Source organism: Colossoma macropomum, unplaced genomic scaffold (assembly GCF_904425465.1).
Source record: "Colossoma macropomum unplaced genomic scaffold, Colossoma_macropomum, whole genome shotgun sequence".
NCBI classification, from domain to species: domain Eukaryota; kingdom Metazoa; phylum Chordata; class Actinopteri; order Characiformes; family Serrasalmidae; genus Colossoma; species Colossoma macropomum.
In genome coordinates, this window is record NW_023494803.1 from 35,740,848 (window position 1) to 35,767,089 (window position 26,242).

The 26,242-nt window shown below is 40.7% G+C and overlaps 1 protein-coding gene across 1 annotated transcript in view; it reads right to left on the reverse strand.

Moving 5' to 3' along the window:
- Positions 1-26,242, reverse strand: part of LOC118823647 (AT-rich interactive domain-containing protein 1B-like) — a 265,468-nt gene that overhangs the window by 192,416 nt on the left and 46,810 nt on the right. Inside the window, exon 3 of the mRNA XM_036593372.1 lies at positions 20,672-20,839. Coding sequence (XP_036449265.1) covers positions 20,672-20,839 — 168 coding nt within the window. The remainder of the gene's footprint in view (positions 1-20,671; positions 20,840-26,242) is intronic.

The following is a 26,242-nucleotide window of genomic DNA, read 5'->3' on the forward strand; positions in this document are numbered from 1 at the left end:
AAATGTCAGTATATTACAGACAGGGCAGAACTATCTACACTCTCAGAAATAAAGGTACGAAACTCTCACTGTTGTCACTGGGGTGGTACCCTCAAGGGTACATCTCAGTACCTTTATTTAGGGGACATAATTGTACTATAATCCATTGAAATTATATTTTTGAGGTTGCATTGACTCCACACACCCCGTCTCGTCTCCAGGCTTTTTATTTTATTGTTCTGTTTTAAAACATTAGGTTATGAAAAGATAGAAATATGTACTTTTTGACTGGGAAAAACTTGTTTATGGTACACAATTGGACCTTAAAACCACTGTTGTACCTCTGAGCGAACATTTACGTTGTTTGTACCTTAATGAACGAGAAATGCCTGCACAGAACCTTTATTTCTAACAGTGTAGAATGCCTTTTTCAAGCTTCAAATGGTATATTTTTAATCTATATCAGCCAGAGCACGTTCATGTGCTCAAGCATTAGCTTCACATAGAGGGGCTAGCAAAACATAGCATTATTATAGAGAAGTTGTAATATTTATGGCCTGGACTGAAGGCCTTACTTCAATCAAACTTACTATTTATTTAGTTTTTATGTATTTTGAGCTGTTTTTCAAAACAATCTGAGAAGCAAATGACATGCACAGAAGTTTACATCTATCAATGTATCAAAAATGAAATACTGGTATTGTCGTGATGCCAGTATAGGTGATGTGTTACCCAGCACTACACCAGAGTCATCAGTCATACGTATCATCACGCGTATCGTTTCTTACACAGATGATAAAAGTAATCTCTCCAGACATTTACTCTGGGAATTCTTCATTCGAATGTTTATGTGTAGTCATTCTAAAGAAAAAAATCAGCAGCATCAGACGGCAGGAATAGCTCAAAGATATTCCCTCCAGGCTATAATGAGTTGGATATGTTCTACCAGGGAAGCGATGCTGAGTTTTCAACCTTTCAGCTGAGAAATTGTAGAAATTCCTGCGTGTTAATTTGTGCTGGGGAATTGATTTGAGTTTTCAGCATGGCCAGCTGAGTGCAGAACACTTATCAGTTACGTGGAGCTGCGCTTGTCTGCCCGAGCGGTGGGCTGGAAAAGGTAAACATAGCCTGTAATGTCGAGAATTGAGAAATTACAGCCTGCGTCTGCTGGAAATGCATGCATATACTGGCTGAACTGAAAGTGAAAGTAGACGATTATGTCATCACTTCACATTGTAAACAGAAGACAGGAGGCTGACCTGGATCTGACCCACTTTTCTACCATTCACACACACACACACACACACACACACACACACATATGCCTGAATAAATATTTCACTACAGCATGCACAGCCTAGTGTTTTCAGTACAGAATATATGTGTGTGTCCAGGTGTGCATTTATGCATGTGAGCTACAGGTCTGTACAGGCCCAAACCCGAACTGTACCTATGATTTTTTCACTGAACAGTGCAGTATAGTACATGTTTTGTTGAGTATAGTCGTATGCAGACTGTTTTATAACTGAGAACCCCTGGACCTAAATTTATATAATACAATCACGGTCAATAATCGCAGTCACACTAGGCCAGAAAAACCGCAATTACATATTTTCTCTACACTGTCATAAATAAAGATACTAAACCATCACTGGGGCAGGACCCCTCTTGTCACTGGGGCGGGACTTTCAAGGTTGCATCTCAGTACCTTTAGTCAGGGAACATTATTGTACTATAATACACTGAAATTATATTTTCTAAGCTGTACTGACTCCACACACCCCGTCTCGTCTCCAGACTTTTATTTTATTGTTCTGTTTTAAAACATCAGATTATGAAAAGGTACAAATACGAACTTTTCACCTGAAAAACTTATTTAAGGTGCACAATTGGACCTTAAAACCGCTGTTGTACCTTTGAGGGAACATTTACACTGTTTGTACCTTGATGAATGAAAAATGTACCTGCATAGAACCTTTATTTCTAACAGTGAGCGGAGAAAAAAATCCTGATTGGACAATTTTTGATGAGCATTTCAATTCTTCACCCCCTTGTTTCTAACAATGAAATAAGAATATTAGTACAAAACTTTTAGAATTGAAAATAAAATAAAAAAATAAACTGATAAAATGAACTAAAAATGACAGACATGTACTTTTTAATACCCAGAAATGATTAGGCCTTCTCTGAAGGCCTAGGAGGGCTTAGCACTGCTCTCTGTCTGGTTAATGTTTACAGTACTGTGTAAGGTTCACTGTGTAACATGTAATTTTGAGAAAAGCAGAACAGAACACAACAGTCTAATCAACACAAAGTATATCAGATTTGTAAAACATTTTAGCATAAAGAATCAGAGCTCAGGAAGCCAAAATTAAGCAAAACTAAATTCTGACCTGTGATACATTTAGAAAACATTATGATACTGAATTGTATCACTACCGCCCACTGTGTGTGTAACAAATTCTCATGTATTATAGTTTCTATGAATAATACCTTTTTATGAAGTTTTAACACACTAAAAAATTTATGAAATAATACTCTAGCTGTATGAACATGCCTGGATTTCACATAATCCACACTCATATACAAATGTATCCCACTGCTTCTGATGGGGTTTTATAGAAGAATAATCAGAAAAGGGGCTTGCAGAGAACCAGCTCAAGTGGGAGGCGGGAAATGTGAAAGGTAAAGAGAATTATAGCACATTAGCCACAGAGAGAGGGAGCAGAGTAATATTAGCTTATGTAAGGTCCTGTCAATGGGCTGATTTTGCTGCATTCACAGGTGGAAGACACTTTAATAAAGGTATTAGGGGTGAAATGAGGGGAAAAAGTGATTCCTCTTTATCATTTCCTCCCAGCTGTAAGGACAGACCGCATGGATCAATCACAAGGGTCTTTTTCCTGCCTTCACCTCTCTCGCTCTCTCAACTTCTTACTCTCTCTCTCTCAGTTTTTTCACCCACTCTACCATTACTTTTCTCTCTCTCTCTCTCTCTCACTCACTCTCTCTCCCTCTCCCTCTCTCATGCCCCCATGGCAGGCTCCTCCTCATGACTACCAAATGAATTAGTCATTCCCACACCTTCGGATGCAGATCTCAGCCAAATCTGCCACTAATTCCATTAATATTCATTAAAAATTAAGCTTAATTGCATGTCTTTAAAAAGCCTCGTGCCCCCATGCGTCCCAGGGGCTCTGCAGGACAGTCATTTCTGATTTCCACTGGGCAGCTCCCTCCGCTGCCTGTCAGCCGAGCGCGGGGCCGAGGGTGCCAACGCTTTTTTTAGAGCTGCTCTGCGTGTGCGCAGAGGGTACTGAGAGAGAGGGAGAGAGGGAGAGAGAGAGAGAGAGAGAGAGAGAGAGAGCGAGAAAGACAGCGATAGAAAGAGTGAGGGGGAGACTGACACACGACAAGAGGGAGGGAGAGAGAAAGAGAAAGAGAGAGAGAAGAAAGGGAGTGAGGGAGCATGACATGACAAGAGGGACAGAGAGAAAACAGGTAGACGGGGAGAGAGAGAAAGAGAGAGAGAGAGCGACGTGACACTTGATGGGGAGAGAGAGAGAAAGAGAGAGACAGAAAGACTGGCACATGATGAGGGGGAGGGAGAAAGAGAAAGACAAAAAGAGAGATAGAGAGAAAGAGAGTAAGAGAGAGAGATGGAGAGAGAGAGAGAGAGAGAGAGAGAGAGAGAGAGACAGAGAGATGGAGAGAGACAAGGAAGACAGTGAGAGGGAGATTCTGAGGTAGAGAGAGGTGAAGGGACAGAAGGAGAGAATGCGAGCAAAAGGGAGGGGGAGAGAGCAGCAGAAGAGAGAGAAAGAGAGAGAGAGGCAGAAAGAGTGAGCAGGAGACTGACACTCGACAAGAGGGAGGACAGGGAGAGAGAGATGTGGCATGTGATAGAGAGAGAAAGAGAGATAAAAAGACTGACAGGATGGGGAGAGCGAAAGAGAAAGAGAGAGAAGAAAGAGAGAGTAAGAGAAAGAGAAGAGAGAGAGATAGAGAGAGATGAAGAGAGACAAGGAAGACAGTGAGAGAGCAAAAGAGAAGAGGGAGAGAGAAAGAGAGATGTAGAGGGAGAGAGAGAGGAGATTCTGAGGTAGAGAGAGGTGAAGGAACAGAAGGAGAGAATGTGAGCAAAAAGGGGGAAGAGAAAAAGAAAGAGAGATAAGAAAGAGAGTAAGAGAGCATGAGCAAGAGGACAGAGAGAGCGACAGAAAGAAAGAGAGAGAGATGAAGACAGACGAGGAAGACAGTGAGAGAGACAACAAAATAGGAAGAGGCAGAGTGAGAGAGAAAGCAAAAGAGAAGGCAGAGAGGGAGAGAGAGATTCTGAGGCAGAGAGAGGTAAAGGGACAGAAGAAAGAGAGAGTAAGAGAGTAAGAGAAAGAGAAGTGAGAGATAGAGAGAGAGTGATGGAGAGAGACAAAGAAGACAGTGAGAGAGACAGCAAAATAAAGATAGAGGTAGAGTGAGAGAGAAAAAGAGAGAGAGAGGAGGTAGAGAGAGGTACAGAAGGGACAGAAGGAGAGAATGAGAGAAGCAAAAGGGAGGGGGCAGAGAAAGAGAGCGGGGGAAGAGAGAGAAAGAGAGGGAGCGAACGAGAGAGAGAGAGAGATAGAGCGAGAGAGAGAAAGAGAGGGAGACTGACACACGACGAGAGACAAACACAGTATTTCACACATGAAAGGCGGAGGAGCGATGGGAACGCTGCAGCGTGCCACGGCGCCAAAGCCTGCATGCTGAGAAGACACAGCAGCCAGAACATCGCTCGCTCTCATCTCACACTCAGAGCAGCAGCGCTCCTATCAAACGCCGTATTTTTAGAGCTTTTTGCATTTAAGAGAGGAGAGGAACGGAGGAGGGGGGCGGAAAAAAAACGGAGAGTTTAAAAATACAAACACGCGTGTGAATAGAATAAAGCATGAAAGCATCAGCATTAGAGCCGGAGTGAGATGGCAGATAAGGAGGACAGCAGAGGGAGACGCTGCGCAGGGCCATCCATATTCATGCTCCCCGGGTGTCATTAGCCCAGACAACAATGGCACTTCAAATTGAGCTTTTATAATTAAAGCAATCAGAGAGTTGCACAATATTACGGGCCGTCGAGAGGGATACGCCACGAGACCGAAATTGGCACGACTTATTAAGTCAGTTGTGTTGGGAATCAAGCACTTCAAAATATGAAGTGACATGTCTGATCAGCCCTCATATAACCTGCCTCTCCTGAAGAAAGGGTTATCAGAAAATGACTAGCGAACAGCTCCTATCTTTATTTTTATAAACAAGGTGTGTATCGAAATGACACCCCAACCTGCCAGGCTCTCATTTGTTTTATTGATCCGTCCCTGTCGGATTGGAACCGGAGTAAATATATATATACACGCATGGCACGAATAAAAAAACATTTGTCAGATGAAAGACTAATCTGTAATGGATTTCTGCCGCTGAATATAATAAATAAAACACACACATTTTGTACAAATAACAAAAACAACAGCAATCAGTTAACAGAGGTGTGTATACCCATGTAAAACTGAATACCTGCACATAGTCGCCCTACACTGCAAAAAACGGTGTGTTGTCAAGTAAAATTATCTTAAACGTAGTTAATACGTCTAAAATTTCTTGCGTAATTTTGCTTGTTTTAACCCTTGTGTGTGGTGTGGGGGTCTGTGGGACCCATTTTCAATGTTTACCAAAAGACAAAATGATGTGATTTACTATTATTACAACCTCAGATTTCTTGGCCTTCGCTCATTTTCACAATTTCAGTGTCTTCACACTGTTCACCCCCCACACATATTACACATGTGGTGTTGGGGGAACCCGCGGGGAGTAAAAGTGTGGAGGTGCTGTGTCCTTCACTCTGTTCTCCTCCTACATGGTCTGCTGCTAGTATGTGTGTGTGTCTGTGTTTGTATATATGTGTGTGTGTGAGGGTGGACATCATGGACAAGCTGCTGACTGGCTACAGCTGCTAAAGGAGAGCCCTATGCTGACCACTTGTGATATTCTAAACATCTGGTATTTTTACATAAATTGTTATGGCTGTATTGATTTGAAACAACAATAATGCGGTGGGTCCACCAGACCAGTGAGTAACAAAAACATCAACACCAATGTGCTCGAAACCAGCAAAATAATCTGCCAGTACAGTGAGATAATTTTACTAAATAAAATCACCTAAAACAAGTAAATAATGTCTAGAAATAAGCTAGACAACCTTATAAGATACCATTTTTTGCAATATATGATCAGTACTGGACAGGAGCACTATTAGTTTAACTACATCCCCGGTAGCATAGTAGACTGTGTATTAGTATATTAGACTGTGTATTAGTCAGTTTATTACCATATTAGACTGTGTATTAGTATATTAGACTGTGTATTAGTATATTAGACTGTGTATTAGTCAGCTTATTAGCATAGTAGACTGTGTGTTAGTCAGTTTATTAGCATATTAGACTGTATTAGTATATTAGACTGTGTTTTAGTCGGTTTATTAGCATATTAGACTGTATATTAGCTTATTAGCATATTAGACTGTGTATTAGTATATTAGACTGTGTATTAGTATATTAGACTGTGTATTAGTCAGTTTATTAGCATATTAAACAGTGTATTAGTACATTAGACTGTGTATTAGTCTGTGTATTAGTCGGTTTATTAGCATATTAGACTGTGTATTAGCATACTAGACTGTGTATTAGTATATTATACTGTGTATTAGTCTGTGTATTAGTTGGTTTATTAGCATATTAGACTGTGTATTAGTATATTAGACTGTGTATTAGCATATTAGACTGTATTAGTATATTAGACTGTGTATTAGTCAGTGTATTAGCATATTAGACTGTGTATTAGTATATTAGACTGTATTTGTCAGTTTATTAGCATATTAGACTGTGTATTAGTACATTAGACTGTGTATTAGTCGGTTTATTAGCATATTAGACTGTGTATTAGTATATTAGACTGTGTATTAGTCAGTTTGTTAGCATATTAGACTGTGTATTAGTATATTAGACTGTGTATTAGTCAGTTTATTAGCATATCAGAGTGTGTATTAGTATATTAGACTGTGTATTAGTCAGTTTATTAGCATATCAGACTGTGTATTAGTACATTAGACTGTGTATTAGTCAGTTTATTAGCATATCAGACTGTGTATTAGTATATTAGACTGTGTATTAGTATATTAGACTGTGTATTAGCCACGAGAGGCATGAAGATGGATCAAAGTGCTTTATAACAAGTAAGGTAAATAAAAATTCCAGCACAAGAACAACAGAAAATAAAGAAGAGAAAGACAAAAATACATAAATAATTCTAAAAATAATGACATAATAAAAATAAATAAGCAGAAAAGAACAAATATAATGAAATAGGAAATCAAGCAATTGTAGCTCTGAAAAAAAATCTAAAATAAGAAAAATAAAAAAGTAAAATATATTACTGCTCGTAAAGTCAAATGATACAATAAACAAAACTAAAGAAAAGCTAAAACCAAAAGATGTGTTTTAAGCTGCTTTTTAAAACTGCAGATTCAGATGCAGGTTTTAACGTTATTTTCTGGAGATCAGAAAATATCATGATACTAATTCGAGTTCATATCGCCCACCTCTACGAACCAGCGTTAAGAGCACAGTGGCGTTTCTGACACCACTCAGCAGCTCCACAGACTCGGCTGCTGACAAGCAGACGGCTGCACTCCTCGGGGTCACCTTAATGGCTACATCTGTACTGCCGTGTTCCAATACAATGTCTTCCAGATTGGATTCTTAACCGAGCAATCCCCCTGACCTTTTACACAAAGCAGGTACAATGCTGACCCACTTCCCCCTGGAGATAACACACAGCTCCTGACTGGGCCTGGGACCAGCTCTACAATAAAATCACATCATCACATCAGGGTCCCCTGCGAACGCGTCAGATAAAGAAACACAACAGACATCTGTCACCTTGGCACACTTTAAATCCTAACGCCGAAACGTTTCCTCGCTTTAGGTCACGGAACGGCTCTCCTTGTTTGCTTGTTTGGTGGTCATGACATTCAGCATTGGAGAACGCATTATGAATAATTACCCATAAAGGCACACATTTATCACCACTTTCCCGCCGGAGCTGCTTTTTTTTCCACATGCACATAACGTCCTTGCGCGAAAACGAGGGGGGGAAAAAAACACAATAATCTTTGATAATCCTAATTCTACAGTGCGTAGACACACTGTTAGCTTACAAAATGAAATTTAGCCACCATTCAGCTAACATTTCCTAAATGAGGCCCCAGGGGAGAAACACACGACTGCCTTTTCAGCTCCAGCTTGATTAAGACTAGCCACCACAATCTGAATTTGCATTTGAAATGCATCGCAAAGAAAAAAAAACAAAACAAATAAACATGCTCGTCTATATACGTGGAGCAAAATCCACACAGCAATTAGCAGGTGGCGGTTTGCAGTGAGACAAAACAGAAGGAAATGAACGAAAGGGGGAAAATAAAGAACATAAAATGCTGTTTTTTTTCCACCTCGGTTGTGCCGCTCGAATATTTTAGGCAGCCAATGGGAGCGCGGCGCTCGTTACCAGGGACCCCGTCGCATGGCAATCCAGCAGGACATTTAGAGGACTCCGATAAACTATGCCATTTAAAAGGTTATGACAATTAAAAGCAGCTCCCGCAAATTACAGTGCCTGGACCTTTCACACGGACGGATCCTTCTTATCGCCCGGCGCCAAGCTCTCGGCACCACATGCCCTCTATTTCCTGCCGCAGCTCCCCCCGCACACGCACCGCTCCTCCCCCCTGCCTCCCTCTCGCTCCCCCTCCCAGCCAGGGATGCTTTTATTATCCCGTTAATTAAGCGAGTTCTTAGCTAATATTCAAATGCTGACCAATTAATGACATTGAACTTTGAATGGCCCTGCCTCTCCTCTCTGTCGCCGTGGCAGCGAGCGTCCTCCTCCCTTCCCTCCTCTTCCACCCCCCTCCCCCCCCCCTCCTCCTGCTGCTATCGCGGGGCCTTGATTAAAAATGCTGGCGTGGGGAGGCCGATACGGCCGGGCGGCGCGGCCACTGCGACAGCGTTTTAATTAACCTTGTGTAATTTGAATACAGAAGGAAGGGGTGCAGCTGCAGAGGAGAGATGGAGGAACCATCCCCCAAAACACTCCACAGAAACCAAGGCCTCAGAGCGGAAACAAACCCCACAGGACTACTGAAACCATCATCCTGGTTACGCCTGTATATGAGAAATTAAGTCTTAACATATAGGACTTAAGATGCTGCATATTTTTAAGAGTGATGCTGTTACTATTTCATTTCTTGGCCATAATCCACTTCATTCTGCGTTCAGTTCCAACAAAAACAACTAATTTACCCTCTTAAACTTAAAGCTGACCCCAATTTTGGATTAAGATAGCACGAGCAACAGATCTACGTTCTGACCTGTGTTGCAGGTAACAGTGATCCGATTTACTGCCCAAATCTGATTGTTGTTTGGTTGTTTACATTATCTTTTTAATGTAACCTACATCTGACATCAGTCTGAACAGATCACCCGCCTAAACTGACCTGCAAGCACAAAAGATCATCAACCCACCCGACAAGCTCATCCAATAAACACTGCCATCCTTAGGATTAATAGACTTTCACTGGACGACAAAATGAGCTGAGTGAACTGCTACTTTAAACTTGGAGGACAAACAGCCGACACTAAGCCTACCACACTGAACAACGTTTACAGAAAAGAGTAAGAAATGGTTCATATCTGTGCCTGTTTTAATCAAATAGAGAAGCTCAGTTTCTATTGTTTACCTGTCAACAAGAAGAATGCTAGAAAAGGGTACCAAATGAAAACATAACATATTGTCCAAAAAACAGCAGCTGTCCTTAACATTACGTGAACATTTCATGATAATTTCATGAAAAAAGGCCAACAAAATGCTCCAAAATCATTTAGAAAAATAACTTTGTACATTAACTTGCATTAAAAGCTGAGAATGTTTTTGTCTTCTTCTGTAAACGGGCTACTTTGGGGGTACATGTTTTTTTTGTTGTTGTTTTTTTTTGGACAGCGATGATATGCCTGATCGGTGTATACTGGACAAAGGCACTTAATCTGTGTGGAGCTCCTTTGACTCCTTTGCTTCTTCCTTTTTTCAAATTAGCCTTGAAGCAAAGTGGATTTGGAATAGCTGTTAGTTTGATGTCTCTCATTTGAAAGCACTGTGTTTATTTGTTTACACTGTCCATGCTTGTCTCACTCCTCCAAAATGAAAGACATGAAGCGTAACCACAGTAACGGGCGTTGTGATGACGTTGCTGTAAAGGGTTCTTTCCCGCACTTGAAATTATGATGAAGCTTGAGTCAGACGCACGAAAACATGCAAGAAAATATGCACGGATCCTGATCTGTCACACTGACGCATATCAGATATGTATCCAATTTCAGTGCCACGTATGAAAAATCAGAATTTAAACTGTGTGAATGTAGCCTAAGTGACTTTGAAAGGGGGTTCATTATGGCAGGAACATCAATAGCAAAGAATGCTCAAATGGCTGTTTCAATAGGAGAAGTGAATAAAGCCACATTTGCATTTATTCTATAGGAAAGATATCAGTAAACAGGGCTGGACTGTGGCTGAAAGCACACATTCTGTGACTATGACGCTTGTGTAACATGTAAGGAACCAGATGAGGAACCAAGAACAGTCAGCTCACAACTACATAGAGGGATATTACAGCAGGGCAGTGCATAAACCTCTCACTACAAAGATGAATTTTTGACAGTTCAGTGGTGTAAAAACCATCAACACTGGTCTACAGAGATGTGGAAAAAGGTGATATGGTCAGATGAGTCATCCTTCACCATATTCTCCACAAGTTGGCAACAGCATGTGTAGCATACGTCAAAAGAACAGTACAGGCCTGAATGCTTGACCGCTACAGTGAGGGGGTCCGGTGGCTCTGTTATAGAGTTGGGGCCAGTTTGCTGGCAGAGTTTGGGTCCCCTTAGAACAGGGGTGTCAAACTCAACCAATAAAATTTCAACAAATCCCTTATAGTACTTGAACTTAACATTAAAATGAAGTGTTTATATTGGCTGAACTGCAGTTAGCTGTTTGGTGATATGACTGATGTGGAACTGTGTAGACCTGTGTAGAATTGAGGTGTAACCTCTGTCCCATAGATTGTTGTTGGGGTAGGAGAGCTGAAGCACATATTATGTTGCAGTGCATGCTGGGGACTGTAGTGCAGCGCATTGTGAAACGAGCTAATATTAATAGAAAATTAAAATACTTTTGCGGACAGGATAGGATTGTGCGGCAGGCCTGATGTGGCCCCCCGGGCCTTGATCGAAAATTAATACCTTTATCCTATGATGATTTCTACCCCGATGGGAGGATAGAGCCACCATCCACAGTGCATGGGGTTACAGAATGGTTTTATGAGTATGAAAATGACATAAATCATATGCTATTGTCTTTGTAGTCACCAGATCTCAACCCAACTAAACACCTACGTTTGGACCAACGTGTTTATCAAGACACCAACTGAGGGAAGATCTTCTGAAATAATGGTGTTCCACCCCTTCCATACAGTTCCAGGCAATATCTGCACCAGGGCTTATAGATTAAATATTTTTATATCAAAATCTCAATTTGAAAGAATGCAATTTTCAAATCACAACAGCTGCAATTTTTATAATAGCTTTATAGTCTATTATCAACAACACTCTTAAAGATTGTTCTTCAAGGGTTCCTTAGTAAAGAAAATGGTTCTGCATAGAACCATGAACACTCAAAGAACCCTTTGCATGGTTAAATGGTTCTTCAGACTGATGGAGAATGTGCTGTATATGGTTCCGTATAGAACCTTTTTGAAAAGAAAGGTTTCTTCTATTTTTTTACGATGTCAAGCTTGTAACAATACAAGAACTCTTTTCGGTGCTACATAGAACCATTCACACATTCCCTACCAATCTGAAAAAACATTTCACAATGCAAAGAACCATTTAATCATGCAAACGATTCTTTGAGTGTTCATGGTTCTATATAGATCTACGTTCTTATAATTACACAAAGCTTGTGAACTGCTGATGAATCTGATGAATCAGAAGCAACCAAACATCAGTGTGTTGTGACATCACAGCCACAAATAACTGTCAGGCTGGAGCCCTGTGTTAGGCTTTCCAGCCTCCAGCTAAAAAAAAAGCGTGCACTGGTCTTCTTAGCCAAAAAAAGGGTCATACATCAGTTTATAGAAAAGATTAGCCATTTAAATCTTAATCGCAATACTGGTCAGAAAAATTGCAATTCAATATTTTGGCAAAATCGTTCAGCCCTAATCTACACCAGTGCACACTGAAACTGTTCTGGCAGCTCATGGTGGTCCAACACCTAACTAAGGAACTTTATGTTGTGTTGTTTTTCCCCTAGAGTGAAGTGAAGGGTAATACAAGATGTATAAGAAGACTGAATATACTTAAATTAGACTATAAATCTGGTTCACTAAAGACACCCAGACTGCTTCTGTTGTTCTGTTATCACAAATCAAGTAAATACTACACAGCTTCCTATAAAGAAACAATCTGGTTGGATTAAGGTATGATGACGCATTGTGTCAAATGAATTAGCCACCCCTCTTTAGTTATGGTGAAGCATTGCATACAATTAAGCCCCTCTTAGACCAAAGGGATCATGGATATTCCCTCAGCTAAGTGATGAAAAGAGATGAATGGGTGAGTAATAAATGGTATCATTTACCTGAATAGTATCAATAGTATCTATTAATATAGACTCAGCTGTGTTATGACTCAACAAAATAAAATGACAGAATTACAAACGAGTCTAAATTAGTGCTGCGTAACAAGCTGTATGTTAATCATTACTGCTATTTTGGCCTTTGCAATACTGGGGCTGCAGAAGGATGCAATTTACAAACAGGCCTGTCACAATTATTACATAATCATCTGACTACAATTATTTAAGCCGATCGCAATTATTTTCCACAGCTGTTAGCTTTCACAATTATTTGCTTTCTTCACAACAAACAGAATGTGAACGGTGGACATTTTCATCAGAAGGGTTGAGGCAAATGCATGTAAATAAAAGAAAGTAGGGCATATATTGAGATGCGTAAGGAATCTCAGGAAAACAACAAAAGTTCTACCATGCCGCTTTTGCACCTTTAGAGGACAGCAGTGAACAATGTTTGTTTGTTTGAGCTCTAGCTGTTTCCGTCATCAGTTGGGAGATGCCAGAGAACTTGTAGAGAGGAGAACTACCACTCTGTAATGTCTTCCGGGTTTCTCAAAAGCTAGAGGGCACTCCCGAGTCCAAAATGAATGGGTTAAGTTGGAGCATTTGAGTAAAATCATAGTTTATAAATGCTTAAATATTTTTCATGTAAAAGAATACATTCAACACAGAACAGCATAAACAGTTTAACACTGCTGTTATATTTAAGAGCTTTTAAACTCGAGTTATAGGAGTTTAAAATGCCGCCTCATTTACGTTCATGACATCAGTGAGCTTGAACAGCCAATGAGCTGCTCTGCTCGCCAACCAATCAGCACTCAGTAGCAGTAACGCCACCAATCAGCACTCAGTAGCAGTAATGCTAGTGTCCTGCTACCCAAAACCCATTTGCTGTAGAAAAAAGGAAACATACAGGTACATTTTCTTTGTTTGCTCAGGGAAATACATTCTTATACTTTCTACAATTAAAGTAAAGTTCTGGGCAAGTGATCAGAAACTATTTTACCTTTTTGTTTTTAGCCATTTAGCTCCATTCACCCCCATTCATTCAGGACTGGCTCGTGGGCGCCCTCTGGCATCTTGCAGTCTTATTTTTAATATAACGAGGGAAATAAGAGGCTAGGCTCCTCATAAACCGGCTCTAGAGACACTACATATGGACAGCTAGGAAGTGACATCAGCCAATTTGGACATTTTAAACTGGCACCTTTAACAGCTGCATACAATGAACAACAACATCCATCATAATATTAATCACATTTATTTATACGGCAATTACTCATCAGCTAAACTTTCACGATTGTGACACGTCTGAATGAGCCAATCACAACGTTTTTACAGTGCTGTGGGCATCCTGAGCAATTACAGGCCCAGATGAGTGTTTCTGTGGGTGTTCTGATTAACAAAAAGCCCTGCGTTGGTTTGTGCACCTCTTAGACCGTGTTTTTTAGACCGGTTTCCTTTTTCGGTAACACTTTATTTGGAAAGTCCACTTTAGATGTAGATACTTAATTTACTTTCAAGTTACATTGAACTAAATATCTACTAACTGACCATAATTTTCATTAACTCTAAACTTGGCTCCAATCCCAGCCCTAACCTTAACCTCAACCCAAAACTTAAACCCAACCTGGTCCTAGCCCTAACCCTGGTCCAAATCCTACCCCTAACCCCACCACTGTTTAGAATCAACTGAGTTTCAACAGTTTGTGTGTTAACAATTCGAACATCTGTATAATAAGATATTCTATAGGGGACTACAGCGGACTATCCAAATAAAGTGAGACCCCTTTTTCTGCTGGAGTCGACTGTGATGCATCCGCACAGTCAAGATTTTGGGTGGAGACGCACCTTCAGGTTTAAATCCTCTACTTCAGACAGCACAGCCTCACCTCAGGGTTTAACCCCCACTGTCCCATCATGAACAGACTCATTATTCTGTTATTTATCTTGATTCTCATTATTTGGTAACTACTATCAAGGTACAAAGCTAAGTATTGATCCACAAAAGCTTTGACTTTTTACTAAAATCCCCCTCTACCTCTCTCTCTCACTTCCTCTCTCAATACCAGGTCGTCCTAAGAGATTAGAATCCATGCTTGAGCTGATCAGGTACTCATGTAAAGTAAATTTTGTATATTTTGTATTTTTTTGCATAAGTATATTTTGGCAAAACAGTGCAAGCTAATCTTTAACTATGCCACATTATTTATATTTCAATGCATTTTAATAGACATCTACATTTAGTCATTTAGCTCTTAACCAAAGAAACTTAAACAACGACTTACGGCTTACAAAATTAGGAAAAGGGAATTTTGAGTACAAAATGCAATAAATGCAGCAATAAAATCAAAATATGGTATTTTGTCCATATCATGCATCCCTTGTACAAATGGCTTAAAACAAGACTTTATTAAAAGTAACATCACTGACGTTGACGTCTCCCCAAATCTGACACCAGACCAGGAACCTTACAAGCAACCACAAGCCAAACAAACATAATGTTCCAACCTTGAAGTGTCTCAAAAACAATGCTAATGAAAAGCTTCTCAGACGAAGGTCTGTTAACGTGACTGCCACGACTACAATGAAAGAACGCTTCACCGAGAAGCCTACCTGACATCCAAAAAAAAAGGCTTGTCACATTTCTTTGAGGCCCATTGATGATTTTCGAGCTGACGCAACACTTCTCATTGCCGAGGACTCTTGTTTGTTTGAGCGCTGACAGGCGGAGCGGAGAGCGAAGGAAAAAGTAAGGACACTCTCAAAGCGGCGGCGGCTGCCTGATGTCAGAGCGAGCCTGTGATAGGACACGGCGGCGCTCAGATAGCAGCCGAGTACACACACAAAGTCACTTTGTGAAGTCAAACGCGCGGTGAAATGACAGAGATGGGCTCGTACGGCCATCTGTGATTTCTGCGCCCAGCACTCAGAGCCGCGGCGCTGAGCTGGCCACATTAACTCAGGAACAAAGCTGGCCTATTCCATCTCTCCCTCTACCCGCCTCTGGGTATCACTCGCTTTTCCGTCCCCTCGTCTGCTGGCTGCGGCTCAGAATAGCACAGGAAGGGCTGCGGAGGCCATTGATATGTCAATCACAGGAGAGGAGAGGAGAAACTCGAGGGTTTACTGAGGAGCAGATTAAACAGATAATAGCTCGTATGGACACTACAGCCTGGAGACTTCAGACTAAGCAGCCAGTGCCTAGAAAATACATACAATTAAAGCGACAGTTCAACCACAGTTTTTCCTTGTCTGTTTTTATAGATAACAGTATGTCAAGCCACAAAAGAAAGTCTATTTGAGATTACATGAAGGGCCAATATCCAGCATTTTTTTGCATTTCACATATTTTTAAAAAAGTCCACTTATTACATTTATGTGGTTTTATTTACACACACAGTCATCATTCATTTTCACTTGATTTTTCCAACCTGTCTTTATCCCTCGCACTTAATAGGCTGCTCTGTTACGGTACCTTTAAGACTGACATATCACTGCTGTCCGAACACAACCTTGTATCTCTGAAATGGTAACTTTACAGGAGAAGGAAAAAACCTACTTTACTTTTAATGTAATGTAATGTCAATGGAACCAGACGTTTTTCCAAGTAAATTTGCTCCGTTTCTTTTGGTCCATTCATCATGAAATTCACAAACAATGTAAAGGGCAAAATGTATATTCAAATTATATCAAAAACTGAAAAACGACAAAAAATAGAGACGAGGTCTTGTTCCGACAGCAGCGATGTGTAAATGATTTCTGTTCTGTATTGTGTTTGATTCAAAAAGTTGTCCAGGATAAAACACTCCTTATAATGTCAGAGTGAATGGGTGGAGCTAAACTGCTATAGGCTGAACAGATATATGCAAATGCATCGGTTTTCGTGATATGACAAAAAGTGAAAAGAAAACTGTTTTTGCAGCTTTGTTTCCATGACTGTGGATTGGGGAGTGAATGGAACATTTGAAAATGTAACAATGTTTACGTACCACATCAAACTCTTTTTTTTTCAAAAAAGTGGGGAAAATTGAGTTTTCCATGATATAGGCCATTTAAAGGAATAGCTTAGTCAAAAATACTAATGATGCTAACAGCAAATGAGAGTAAATAGTCATGCTAATTGACGGCTACCAGATTTCAATCATCGCTGTCCACATTAGCATGTTTAGTCAGGCTATTTCTTTCACAAGCTTAATGTGGGTGGAGGCAAGGGCATTATGATTTAGGTCTGCAGTTTGCACAGTGCTAATTGGTGGGGTATAAGCTTGAATCACTTAGCTATATTAGCATCTTAGTTCCAGTGCAAAACTGAAAAAGCCACCAAACATGTCTTAGATGATCGAGTACATTTGGGTAAACAAAGATAAATTTGATGTTTCAAATTTGATGTTGATTTTTAGTCAGTGTACATAAAATCCATATGCAATTGCAATTAAGAAGTAATTAAGATGAATTATGCATTTCTTTTCCCCAGAAAATAAAACGACACTGGTATTTGACCATGAGTGTGAACCAGCAAAAAAAGGCAGTGTGAAGACAGAGGATGGGGGAAATCAAATCCTCAAACTGGAACAGTTTGTCTGAGCTTGGAGCTTCACAGAAGAGATAAGAGTGGCCTCAGAAATAAACCTGGCTCTCAATTCACACAAGCAGCTTCCCATGAAGATAAAGAAAGGTCAGGCTAAAAGCAGAGAGTCTTCACACAGCCCGGCGGCTCTTTGGAGAAAAGCTCCCTCTACACGGCCCAGGCAGGTCTAACCTACTGCCTAATCTGGCTGAACGGAATAGAAAGAAAAAAGGCCCGTTCCATATCAACCTCTCTTAAGAGCTGGTCTTTGGACAAAAAGAAGATGAGAAAAGGTTAGCCCATGTGCTGAACCACTACTGGCAGGAGATCCAGAAGGAAGTTCTTTAGCTCTTTAGCTCTTAGCTGCACTGTGTTCTTACACATTTGTCTAGAACTATGTATTAGTGGGGTATCCGGGTCTCTCAGCACCTCTATGATACTTTGGGAAATTTAGGATGTCACCATAAAGCTCTTCACCATCTGCTTTAAAAAAATAGTTCAATTCAAAATGCTAATTTTGCTGAGAGTGAATGAAATCGTATAGGCACTATTTCTCATTATGCTAATGGAGTTATGCTAATTGGTGGCTACTGACTTAGCATGTAAGGTTAACGCACAATGGTTGTCTACAGTCTAATGGCTATGTGTTGCCATTTCTACGTATTGGTAAGGATTTCAAGAATATTTCCAGGCACTGCAGAATAGGAGAGCAATGCTAGCTGAATTAAGTTCACTCAGCTCACTAGCAGTGATTCTCCTGTAGAGTAGATATTTTGGTACTTTTGGCAATATTGTTTGATCATAAGCCAATTTTTCTTTTCAAAATTTGCATTTTACTGTTTTCTACTTCTTCCAAAGTAAAACGCAGCTTGACTTCTGATGTGTGTGCTGTAGAAAAAGTCATTTTCAGACAGCCTGTCTAGACAGTGACAACAGAATATCTCACTCTTCGTGCATGCAGGTGCGGACAAATGTGAATGTCACTGTGTGAAATTGAGTCCAAAGAAATTCACAAATCCTTGGAATTGAGGAATCAGTTCATTTTAGAATTGGCTCCATGTCCAGAGAACAATCGATAGCACAAGCTAAATGAGTTAGCTAGGAAAACGCTACTGTTTCCAGAACACACTCTGTAGTTTTTAGAGGTGTGCTCAATGCTCATAATCGATTCCATGAAACCCTTTTGTTTAAAGACAGTAACTCAGGTATCTGATATCTTCAAAAGTTAAAGTATAGTCTGATTTACCAGAAATGTTTTTCCCTTGAAAGAGCTAACATTTAATTTTACTGCGTGTAAAATTCGTTCTCCACAAGGGTGACATAGATGCTTTATTGGAGTTTCTTGGGGGTCTTTTCAGTCATGCTAACTTACATTACAATCATGGGCTAAGGACAGGCTTGTTGTCCGTTGTACAATGTTGACAATGTTGAATGCTTGCCTTTTTTTGAAGCCCACCTTCACAAAGTTCTGGACTGCTTCAGAAATTTCATACTCTTTTTATTCCCTCTAAATAAATCTATATTCCCACCCACGTTTAGCCAAAAATTTCCCCTGGTTGTCCTCAGACAGTCTCAGTATGAGATCAGGCCTGGCCCTGTGAGACTAATGGTGTACAGACAGCAGTTTTAGAGGGCGAAATGGGATGAGGGGACCATCTTCTTAATCTACTGATTTATAGCAGGACCTTGGCACTGTCATAAAGCCACTCATATAGATCCATAATCCTTCAACATCTGTCAATATATCCACAAAATTAGGTCTTCTCCTTCAGCGTGTGATCAAAAACTGAGCACCGGTGAAGACTGTCAAATGTAACACCTTCGTCATTAAAGTTGATGCGATTGTGAGATAAAACTGTCCCCTCTCCAATTGAGCCTTCAATTTGCTGGCAAATACAAAAGCAGAGAAGTTGTTGAACTGAGCAATCAACTGGACGATGTCCCATATCCTGGGTTAATGGAGGTAGAGGGGGCCTATAAATTGGGAGTCAAACTGTCAAAATCATAAAGAGATGACTTTTTAAAGTTCACTCCAAAAAGACATGGCTTAATAAAAGCACAGTTTAAACCAGACCACCATCTGACACAAAAGAGGAATGGCACAGACAGTGCTGTTTTGTTCCAAAGCAAAAAAAAAAAGATTCAAGCCTCTGAAGCCACCATAATTCTCCTCTTTCAGCTTACGAAAAAGGACAAACACAACTGTTATAACGCTCACAACACCTCACACACAATTTGAATAAAGAGGATCAGTCCAAGGTGTTATCCAAAGGTCAAGTTTGTCTCTCCTCTCAGGACTCCTGTGGATAATTTACTATTCCAGAATACAAATAGCCTGGAGCCGACCTGACCTACATCAGCCTTCAAGTATGGGCAGCAGGCGTGAGAGAGGGAATAGAGAGATAAAGAGCTGGACTTGATTAATGCAATCGCCCTTTGAGGAGGAAGGAAAGGGAGCGCTAAACTGGAGTCCAGTGTTGAGAAAGAGCCAGGCGGGTTGTGAAATAAGGAGTGTCTTGGATAGAAAACCCGGAGGGAAAAAAACAGAGGTTTGAAAAGCTATTGCGGATTTCACCAGAGCAAATTTCTGCTGTGGCCTACACATTCAACGGGGTGTTGCATGATATCTCCAGGCCCTCCCGAATGTTACCAAACTTCGCCTCGAGCTTTCCCAAAGTGGCCGCACCTCCCATTCCCTTTCCTGTGACGCACAGGAGACTGCTGGCCTTCCCTGCAGCGCATACTCCACCAGCCAAATTCCCCCTCAGTCTGCAACTGGAGGTCAGTTAAAATAGGCAGATTCCTCTCGCGCCACAGACAATGAGAAACACATGGCCTTCTCAGAGGCTAGCAGTGCAGCGGCACTGGCCTTTCTCAACTCGCTCCCCTTTTATTTGCGTGCCTGTTTTCCCAAAGACGCTGTTTTTCTTGTCTACAAATAAAAAGCTCAGTAAGAACACAGATTAAAAGAAAAAGAAAGAATTAACTCTCATTTCCGTGCGTGAGTCGAAATCATGACACAAAAATGAGCAAAGCAAACACTGGTGTTTCCGCTGGGTAAAAACACCAGCCCCGCTATTAACTGGCAATACATTTCACAGGCTTTCTCATGCCAAAAAAAAACCCCTCCCGGTCTTCTAGCCACACTGATGACAGCCCTGGTGTAAGGAGGCCAGCCAGAGTTATGCCTGCGTGGTCTGAACCAGTGAACGAGCGAGGTGCAGGAAATGCCAGAAATAGAACTCATGAATAATCTGGACAACTAATCAGAACGATCGGCCCACGGGCAGGCAGCTCGGCCCTCAGCTCAGCGGGAGCCACAGCAAATAATGGCTAGATGGAGGCCGGCCTTACCTGCTGTGGAGCGGTGCGGGGCTGAATGTAGGGGGGCTGTGTGGGGGTCACAGGCTGCTGCTGCTGTTGCTGCTGCTGCTGCTGTTGCTGCTGCTGGGACTGGCTGAAATATGGCTGGCCCTGCGGACAGTACCCTCCCATGCCCTGCTGGCCAAAGTGAGGAGGTACCTGCATGGACAAATACAGAAACGGTCAGGGAAACACTTTATGAGGTTAACTGTGTTACAGGAGATTCTTTCCTTTTGGAACTATTTTTAATTCATATTTGCCAATTTTCCCTTAATAACAGTCAAGAACAAGTAGGCTTTAACTCTTTAAAACCCTGAAAGGGCCCCATATGTGGGTCTACACTTCAGTCACTCATATAACTACATAACTTACAGATTAGTTTCATAGTAGTTACTGAATAATGAGTTTTAAGATTACCCAAACAGTACGCCTGCAGTTTAAGGGGTTAACTATGATGGTACGTTTTTATGTCATGAAAGTTAAGTGAGGTTTCTTTTCTTTCCAAACCATTTTTATCAATTTTGACTATTTTTCTCATAAAATTAGTCCTGAACGAATGGGTTTTATTAAATGTACACATTAGGTATGAACAATAATATCAGTACTATGTGGAGAAATGAGCAGACTAATGTTTGAAAAAAAAACAAAGAGTTAACCCAGAGTTTAAATTACATTTTGCAGATGGGAATTAATGTCTGTTCTTGCAGCAAAAATAGCTGACCATTCACACGCTTACATGTAGGAACAATAAGACATCTGTATAAGCACAGACTTCACCAAAACTTAAAGCATATCAATTAATGGCACTGGTCAAACATTTTCCAAGTCAAGCAACACAAAGGCCCATAAAATCATAAAACATATTATAATTAAACAGAATTTAAAACTAAAGTGCTCAATTCTAGAAATAAAAGCATGCAACATTACTAATGTGTTAGATGTGAAGCTGTAATACCACCTTTTCATTCCAATACCAATAATATTGAAACCTTGCGTATCGGCCAATACCGACAGCGATACCTAGAGCTAGGCAATATGACAATATTTATTACATTTATTTAATTCTTAAGCACTTCCTAACTGCATGTTTAATTAAAAAGAGCATAATTAGTCACATTTAACTAGATTTAGTGCACAGCAGCGCCGAAATGCTGAATACACATGATACTTTTTACAGTTTCTGATAATATTTTTAAATGTGACTAATTTGTCAGTCCCAAATCAATTTTAAAAATTAATATTGTGACATATCATGAAAACCTCTTGAAGTAACATAATTATACATTTCTGCCACACTACCCACCTCTAGTTTGGGACTAGTTTGGGACTATGTGAAAATTCTTCCACTTTTTTTTTATTTAACACAACATTTTTCAATACAAATTCTATTATCGGCATAACAATTTAAGTGAAAAGCACAACCTTTGAAATCTTTACATAAATTTTAGAATAGCACATATGTACCACTTCTGCTTTAAAGACAGTGCACACTCGAGCTGGCATGGGCTTCATGCTTGTACAAAAGCCTCTGATGAGTAGATCGGATCAACCCGAGAGCTGTCTGACCATGAGCTTCAATGCAAGATGTGAGACTAAAAAACTGACCCTAACATGGTCAGTGTTAGAAATTTGATTCAATCTGAACAGTGACCTAGAAATAGTGCAGAATATTGAATATTTCTTCATTTTACATGTCATAACTTTCCTTTGTTTTCACAAAATTCAAAAACGTCCAGGTTTAAACCGATAAAAATCCAGTTTTTCAATGTGGTCTCAGTCTTTAGGACTCCACTGCATATTAACTGAAGCTCTTCACTTAAGATGAGCCGATATCTGATATCCAATATCCGATCTCCAGTACTCGCTGTTGATATCGTCCCAATTCTGATACCAAGTATCAGATCTGAGCCATCTCAAGTTAAGACTTTCAGACAAGCTTTAGATGACATCATTACTGCTCCACAGAAGCCAACAATTTCCTTATAGCTTTTTGCCATGTTAGCACACTGCCAAGTCCAACATAAGCAAGTTCTTCTTCCATATAAGCTGTTCACTGCTGTCAGAACAAAACTTTGTATCTCCTTGTATATTTTTCAGTTTTTGACATAATTTTAAAATACCTGTTTCTCTTTACACTGTGTGTAAATTTCATGATGAACTGACCAAAAGAAATGACCCAAAATTACTTGGAAAAAAATCTGGTTCCATTGTCTTACATTAAAAGTAAAGTATGTTTTTTCCTTCTTCTGTACAGTTACCATTTTGGAGATACAAGGTTTTGATCCAACAAGTGTGTGCTGCTTTTTCTTCTCTTTTTCAGATGCCAGTATCAATAACTGCATACATTCTCCACTGAAGGACTCCATTCAACTCTACTAACACAGGAAATACAGAGAAGGCAAACATATTCAGCACGCTAATCCTAACATACAGTTGTTCAATTAGCAAGTGATTTTCACCTGCAGCATCATAAGCCGTCATTAAAACAAAGCTCAGAAACAAATTAACAGCAGCTGACGACTCAGTAAAGGCATTCACAGTGCTCGTCTCGGTTCGCTTTAAGCGGCCACACAATGCAAACTGCTGCTATAACTGCCACTAAGTGATTTGCTATGGCAAAGAAGTGCTATGGTGGAGCCAGAAAGTGCTCATGTTGTCTTGGGAATGCTCGACAGTGCTCCACTGGCCTGCTCACCATCAGATGCAGCTGGGACCATCACACACTTCCCATAACCCCCCCACTCCCCCAGCCTCTTTCCTGCTTACGCAACGGCTCCTAATGAGCAGCTGCTGCAGCTCTCCGTGTCCTGCTCCACATGGGGCGAGCGCACACTTTATTCTGGCGAGGAAATGAGCTCTAGCCATGTGGATGACATAAAGTTCTTACCGAGTCCTTTTTTTTTTTCTTCACTCCAGTTTAATGCTCCTCCGTGTGAGCCAAAACGTATGTTGTGACTCATTAGACGTGGCAGAGAGCTGCGGCTGGACCGACTTGCAAAGCATTGCTCAATGGAGCCTGTTACTGCTGATGGTAGAGCGGCTCGTCTCTCGTACGAACAGCCAAACCACAACAGCGCTGAATTATTTTAAGAATGAAATGACTGTGAAACCGCTGATAGGTTAGCCAATGCGCTGTCCAATTTCATTCCTAGCATTTGTGATGATTATTATTTGTGCAGTGCAAATACCTCAGAGCACAGACGAGAAACTGACCCATGTCCTTTGCTTCCTTATGTTTCTGCTTATGCCCGACAATGGTTTGATGTAATATAGCATACTGTATGAGACCCATACAATGATAAGGTGAAAGCAATGACATATGAATCCCCCACTGTAGTCCAATTTAACCTAAGCAGTTTTAACCATGAGCAAGCTGCAGGCAAATATATGGCCCAGGCTGAAGTGCGAAAAGACTGACATATCAGATGTGCGATCATTGCTCATGCTTTAATATAATGATTTTTAGATTCCTTTAATGAATGAGGGCTATTGTTAGCGGTGATGGGCAGTGGTGCTTGGCTGCATGCTGTAATGAATGAAGCGGCGATGTTGGCATGAGCTGGGTTAGGCTATTAACCCCAATGCCAAGTCATCTGATTCCACAGCATCTCCTCAGCCTAATGAGACACTTGTTGGTGTGCCTGCTTTCAACTGCAGCCCTGATTGTCAGCACAAACACACATACATAGCGCGAGAGCGTGAGGGAGAATCGAACTACCAAGGCTGACCAAAAAATATCCCCACTTTAATCCGAAAGGAGAGGAATTTTAGAACTAAGCTAAGAGTTTAGCGCAGAATGATACAAATAGATCCTAATTAATCTTCATAAAAATTGCATGGGAGCAACATTCACACAAAGCCGTATAAAGATTTCAGTTAAATCCTTCAGATCAATTCTGTTCGCAAAACATGCCTTTCACTGAGTGCAGAAACATCAGCGATTCTTTATGGCAATAGATTCCGGCCCTGCGCTTTCATTATCTATGAGCTGAAGACAAAAGCAGGCCTAGTGAGCACCGCAGCACCAGCACTGTGTCATTTTACAGTTGTGTAACGGTATTGATTGACCCAGTGGGAGGGTCAAATCCAAATGGAAGCTCCACTTCACCATCCAGGTGTGCTTCCTGTCGCACAGGACGAAAATAGACTGACAGAGCTGATGGGCATGATGTTTCAAGGGAATGACGTTTCGAGCCAGACTCACCTACAAAGCACAGGACACTAAATGACCACAATATTTAGGCCACCTGACAAAATTATTATCTATTTATCTGATCATGAAGTGTTTATTTATGGAATACAAGCATTAATACAATAATTTTATGCCTGTCAGTATGTTAACACAGCCTCTTTCTGCAGGCCCCCTAGTGGCCATTCTGCTGTAGAATGGAAATCAATATGAATATGAATGAAAATGAGTATAATAAATACAATATTGTCCCCCATAACCCTGTTATTACATAATCTGGGATACTGCTGGCTCTCTGTGGGTGAAATGTGTTGAGCAGCTAGCGAGCAATGAGTGCTGAAAGGGGAGGGGTGAGAACCCCCAGCTGTGAAAACAAGTCACACCTTTTTACAAAGACAGCAGTTCTTTCTAATAAAACAGACAGCACAACAACAACTTTCTTGATTTTAGAAAATCATGTACCACCTCAGTAGCATTTACACACAATGAAAAACACTTTTATTAATGTTGAATTCCTTGTTCATTTACAAAGACGAAACTCATCAAAAAATATACATAAAAAAGGGTAAAAAAAAAGCTAAATTTAACTGAAGGGTCTCCAAAGCAGGCAGAATTGTATCATATGGCTACTGTGAAAAGGGGTTAACCATTTCCAATACTCTATGTGAGCAAGGCCAGTATTTTCAGTTGCCATCCAATATCTGATTGGGCAGATCAATCCAGCTCACATACCATAGCAATAACCAGATATGTTGTATCATGTTTATGTTCATATATATTTGTTCTAATATCACAAGCAAATCAACTGCCCAGATAAATAGCTTTAAACAACTATCTTGGCTGGTCTAAGCCTTTTGCATAGTTAGCGTGAGGACTGTGAAAGTGTATGCCTGCAAGGCCCGAGTTAGCGAGGCCAGCACTTTCAGCCCAGAAAGGGATAAAAAGGTGCTGTCACGCATGCCAGCCGGTGGACGACACCAAGACATGCCTTTTCTGGTGTGTTTACTGTGATTGTAAGGAGTTGCTGTGCTTGTAATTCAAATGGTCCAATGAGCAGAGACAGCGTTTTTGTAATTTTAGCGTCAGGCGACGTGGCCCACTGCCTGTCGGGCTGATGCCAGAGCACACGTTCTCTATTTGAATGACATATGGGCTCAGCCAACCAGAGAGATGTTAGAGCATTAAGTAGCCCAAACAGGCATGACAGGACTATAGAGCAGCATATTAGCATTAGCACGCTCCTGTGGCTAGCGCCTCTGCCTCGGCTCCCTGGCCTACAGAGCAGAGCAGCAGCTTAGACTGACGCAGGGAAGGATGTGTCGCATTCATCTGGAACTTAGAAGAAGCTGGTTCTAATGGCAGCCTCAGCCAGT